The following is a 5711-nucleotide window of genomic DNA, read 5'->3' on the forward strand; positions in this document are numbered from 1 at the left end:
GGGTCTAAAGCTTCTTTATTCAGCGCTGACATTGTCGCCGCCGAGGCCAAGGCGATAAACAACCCAAAATCCTAAACTACTAGAGACTAAAATCTACATACACACAGACGACCTCGATCATCGGCGGTGGAGAGCCGCGAGGGACGGCAGTGGAAGAAAACGCCCCTGGACGAGATCACCTTTTTCTTTCTTCGTGGGGAAGAAAGAACAGCGATGCACGAAGAAAGAAGAGCGGTATCTGGTGGAGATGTAAGTGAGACGGCGAGTTGCCCAATTCAGCCTGCAATAAATCCGTTTCAGGCGTACACGCCAGAGCAGTGAAGCCCTCCCTCGTGGGGGGTACAGGTAGAGAGAGGCCCATGTGGGTCCAACAAAAGAGTCGATCGCAAGTGCCACGCAATCCGGGGTCGTAGATCGTTTTGTGTCTGCTCCTCCGCCACTCGTCTCCACCAGGGCACCCGGCCGGCTCCTCTGATCGCCGGCCGCCTCTGATCGCCGCCTTGCCTCCCGCCGGCCGCCGCTCGACCGCACCGCCGGATCATCCGCCAAGGTATGAATGCGCGCCGCCATTTGCGCAATGCGGCAATGCCAGTGCCCTAGTTACTCGCACACGGGGAAAAGGTTAGAGATCTTACATTCTGACGACCTGCAATGCCATTGCCAAACATTGGCACTTGATACATCCCATTTCATCCGTGATCGCCCGTCGCCGTCTCTTTGTTGGCCCCTCCCGTGTCCGAATCCTGCCTCCGCCCGGTCCCAATTTGAGCATTGCCTGAAATGTTTTCCCAAGTCTCCTCCGGCCGCCATTGCAGACGTGACGGATGCATTTGGTGCCAGGTACAGGCGCAACCGACCTGGCCTCCCGGACCCTCTCTGGCTCCGGCTGCTGCTCCATCGTGCATGCGTCGCAGACGGAGAAGGAAGAAGGACGAGGCGGCCACCACAAAGCCATGAAGAACGCATGGTGATGTCTCGTTTGGATTTTTATTCATTGCTTTTTCTTCTGGTATTTATGCCATCTGCATCTGCATGCATCTCACTCACCATCGGTTTGCTCTTGAGTTCTTTCTTACTCCTACAAGATTTTTCATCCATGCTGCTGTGATCTTTCAGGCAGGCAAACTCCGGCATGAGCACAATCAGCAGGGAGCCGGTGCTGTCCAAGACCACGGAGAGGGGGGAGAATGACAGGCTCGAGTACGCCGTGTCGTCCATGCAAGGTTACCGTGCCAACATGGAAGATGCTGTGAGTCACCATCCTAATATTATATGGTTTAACTTTGGTGAAATGCCGAAGCCTAACTTTCTGATCTTCTTTTTCCCCAGCATGCAGCTGTTGGAGATCTTGATGTTTCCACCGCCACATCGTTCTTTGGTGTTTATGATGGCCATGGAGGTTGGTGTTCACTATTCAGTTCCATCCTCTTGCGAAAAGCAGAATTCAGATATATGCATGATACCAATTTAGCTCCTGGAATTCACATAAATCCTTTACTTTTTGCAATAAGTGCCATTTACTACCATCTGAAATGTTTCTTGATACAGGACCTGCTGTATCGATGTTCTGTGCGAAACACTTCCATCTTGAGGTCCAGAAGCATCCACACTTCAATGACAGTCTTCGTATTGCGGTGGAGAGCGCGTTCTTCAGGTTATTTAGTAGCTAAGCAATTCATGCATCCTATGTGTTCTTTGAGGTTACGCAGTTTCTCCCGGAGTTTTCTGCCGATGCTACGATATTGTTTTGTTCATTGTGGTGCCTTTCACACATGCGTACGTGTGTCACATTTGTAATCGCTGTTGCTACTCGACTGTTGCAGAATGGATCAGATGATGATGACAGAGGAGGGACGGAGGGAATTATCTGAGTATAGCCCTGCTAATAATAATGCCAATATGAATTCGACTGTCAAGGATATGTTGCTCGGTTGTGCTTGTGTAAATATGAAGGTGCGTCTCATTTTATTTTTTACACACCCCCTCCAGTTATTTGTATGTAGAGATATGATGTTAAGAAAACACCTATTGTTTACTTCGGCTTGAGTTATTTGTCTGCAGAGACGCCCGGGGGCAGCAGATGTAGGAAGTACCGCTTGTGTGGCTGTCATCAGAGGAAACCAGATCATTGTTGGGAATGCTGGTGATTGCCGCTGCGTGCTCTCAAGGAATGGTCAGGTACTTCTCTTGTCAGTGTCTGGCTGGTACCCGATTCGCGCAGTATTTTGTTATAACTGTGACCTCTAATGGTGCCTGGTTTTATTTTGGTTGTGTTCTAAGGCAACTGTTTTGACCACCGATCACAAACCAAGTGTGCCGGCTGAAAGACGGAGAATAGAGAACGCAGGACGCTCTGTTGTAGTTACTGGAGGAGCCGGTCGCATCGATGGTGGAATCGCGGTCTCCAGATCGATCGGTAAAGTTATATCTTGTATGTTCGTTTTTTGAGTTTATCACATTGTAATTGGCATTTTGCTTGCATTTCAGGTGATATGAGGTACAAAAGCAATAGTCGGCTGACTCCTGCACTACAAGCACTGACTTGTTCTCCTGAGATTCGCGTAGTGAGTTACTGAATTGTCATAAAAATCTGTATGTTTGTCCTGCTGGATACGGTCTAATGGAAAATGACCCTTTTGCTGTTAGGAAAACATAACTGATGAAACTGAGTTCCTTGTTATGGCATGTGATGGAGTCTGGTAAGTTGTCAGCTAAATTATATCAGAAGCTTTGCTCGATCATTCTTTGTTCTAATGTATATAAATAGCTTCATGCATAGTAAATGCACTCGAAATGACAGTTAATTTCGACGGTTGTGTTTCTCTCTATTGTTTCGACATTCATTCTTTGTAGATTTCAGTTCAGTTAATTTTTCTTTGTTTTGAGCTAAGCTACATCATCACCATGTACATATCGTTCTTGTATGATTTGGATAGGTATAGAATACCGGAGTCTCTGCCGACCCCTTGTTGTGCTAGTACCTCATAATTGTTCCAGAAAAACTATAACTTGATTGCATGAATACGAATTTGACCTGGGCAGTTGGTTGGAAAAGGATAAAGAAATATGCTTGACTTACCATTGTAAAAACCCACTCTGAAGAACTTGGATATTAGTACTATTTTCACCCTGCATGTCGTTGGCAGTGAAGGAAACATGGTAAAGTGTAGATAGGAATTTGTGCTCTGCCTTCCCGGACATACCCACTGACATAACTTATCTATCTCCCAGCTCTTTGCTCTGTCTAAATTCACACACCTCTCGTTTTTTGCAGGGACGTCGTGCTAAACCAGGGCCTGGTTGAAATTATACGAAACAACATGAAATCTGTGAGCATTTCTTCTTGTTTCACCAGCATTTCTGCCTTTTTAGCTAATCAAATTCCCCTTTAGCTTGACATATATATTGCTGTGACCAACACACACATGCACACACAGGGGATGGACCTTGGGAAGAACTGCGAGGCCATCCTCGACATGTGCGTAGAGCCACCGCAACCGTCGGTCGACAACATGACCATCCTGCTGGTCCGGTTCAAGCACAAGGCGCCAGCGGCACCCGACCCGTCCCGAGCCGACGACGGGCCGCACGGCAAGCGCAAGAGCAAGGCCTCCATGGAACAGGGGGTGATGGACAACCTCAACAAGGCTACGCCGCCTACTGCAAGCGTGAAAGCAAAGCCCCGCAGAAGCTTCTGAACCCGATGAGCCACGCAGTCACAGAGTTAGTGATCTCCTTTGACTGATTTCGCTAGGATGATACTACATGAGTTAGAAGTTTGTCGTGCCGGGGACGGAGGCGAGACGGAGGCTTGGCTTGTGAAGTGACGCTTGGATGCACGCGTAATTTTCTTTACATTTTTTGTTCTCTTTTTGACTTTGAGGATCACGCCATAATTCTTTTGAACTGTCAACTGCATTCAGAACTTGGATATGCATATGCTCACTGATTAGTTATTCCGACAAGAAGATTCTGGAAAAGAAATCGCAACCAAAAGATTGTTGCAGTGGATGCAATTAGCAGCTGATGTTGCAGGAAAATGATGAGGTGGTCACAGAAGACAGTTCCCTCTGTGACCAGCATCACATTTCTGCAACTGCACTAGGAAGGATTACTAAGCAGAGAGTTGATTGGGGACAGAGGGGCTTTTACTCTGCATCGACGATGAGAATTGGCTAGTGAACAACTCTTACAAACAAACTGCTACTTCAACATACAAGAGAACTGCAACCCTGAAGCATGTTTCCTGAACTATTTCATACAAGAGCAAGCAAATCAAAATGCTGCAGAACCAGCGCAAGATACGTGCAGATTCAGATTCTCAGCTCTACCAGTTTCTCTGAACTGCGGTTTGGTGATGACTGCACTATCGAAATCCATGTACGCTAAATCAAAAGCTTTCAGGACGATACACACAGCAGCGATCCTGGATTGTTCTCATGACCGATGGAACGCGGCGAGACACGAGCCAGTCGTCCGGATGGACCACGATCCCCACACCCGTGCGCGCGCGGTCGGCATCAGCTAGGTCGAGCGCGCTTCCGCGGCGGGCCCTCGATGGAGCAGCCGACGCGCCTCCGGTCCTCTTCGCTGTAGTAGCCGTCGTCCTCCTCGTCCACGCCGAGGCCGCTGGAGTCCTCCTCGTCGGAGCTGCAAGCCGGCGGCGGAGGGGGCGCCACCACCGGCTTCGTGAAGATCTTGCGGACCACGCAGTCCATGTCCGCCTTCGGGCCGGGCTGCGCGGCGCGGAAGGCGGCCGCGCCCTTGTTGAGCCGGTACTCCTTCATCAGCCACGGCGTCGGCGCCCACGCCGCCCCGCCGTCGCCGCCCAGCCGCGGCACGTGGAACGCGAACCTGCTTCGGAACGCGACCGCCTCCGCGGCCGCGCCGGCGCCGTGCACGTACCCCTTCTCGCGGCCGTAGCGCGCCCAGCACCCGCCCGGCGCAGGCAGCGCGTCGCCGCTGGCCTGGGCGCCGTAGAAGTAGCCCCACGCCTCCCCGTGCCGCCGCCTGGTGCTGGGGTGGAAGGGGAGCGCCGCGGGGCTCGCGGCGAAGACGTCCACGCCCTCCGCGACGTGCCCCGGGGTGGCGTCGCCCCGGAGCGCCTTGGGTGCGAGGTACTGCGTGATGATCTGGTGGCCGCTGGGCTCGAACGCGTGGCCCGGCGGCAGACTCCGCACGGCCGTTGCCATTGCCGCCAAGAACGAGCTTCTGGCCGAGATGAATCGAGGGTGGAAGTTTGTTAGGGAAGTTCGGGTGGTTTGGACTTTGGAGGGGAGAGGGGTTTAAGATGGAAGGTATTGGGTATGGGGCGATGAGCTATCATCAATTTTCTGTCCTTAACGGGATTTTCCGTTGAAGCAAAAAAACATCTCCATCTCAAAAAAGGTAACATGTCGACTAAAATCAGGAAATGTAAATCATATCTCTTTCGAAAAAAGAAAATACAAGTCGCATACATACATGCATAAATGTGGTTCTTGCTCGAAGGTTGCATAGGGATGCAAGTGAACAAGTCCACTAAGTCCACAACAGTCCTTAAAAAAAATATTTCCTCTAAAAAAAGAGCATATTTGTATTAGCACATTTAGAAAAGCAACAGATATTGGTTTATTTTTGGAGACACGAATGACCGCGGACGTCGGGACGCGTCCGCGTCCTCATGCATCCCTGGTAAATGGAGTGTATGCAACAACCCAGTTACACCACCT

The 5711-nt window shown here is 50.4% G+C and overlaps 1 protein-coding gene across 1 annotated transcript; it reads left to right on the forward strand.

Annotated features, from left to right (window-relative positions):
• Window positions 1–249: 249 nt before the first annotated feature.
• LOC123049573 (probable protein phosphatase 2C 42) lies at window positions 250–3913 on the forward strand. The gene is made up of 12 exons (XM_044472469.1): window positions 250–550; window positions 841–967; window positions 1117–1249; window positions 1330–1399; window positions 1549–1654; window positions 1824–1953; window positions 2062–2178; window positions 2281–2416; window positions 2488–2564; window positions 2647–2699; window positions 3275–3329; window positions 3438–3913. The coding sequence occupies exons 2-12, from the start codon at window positions 954–956 to the stop codon at window positions 3696–3698; spliced, it is 1152 nt and encodes a 383-aa protein (XP_044328404.1). The 5' UTR covers window positions 250–550; window positions 841–953; the 3' UTR covers window positions 3699–3913.
• Window positions 3914–5711: the final 1798 nt, after the last annotated feature.

Source organism: Triticum aestivum, chromosome 2D (assembly GCF_018294505.1).
Source record: "Triticum aestivum cultivar Chinese Spring chromosome 2D, IWGSC CS RefSeq v2.1, whole genome shotgun sequence".
NCBI lineage: Eukaryota > Viridiplantae > Streptophyta > Magnoliopsida > Poales > Poaceae > Triticum > Triticum aestivum.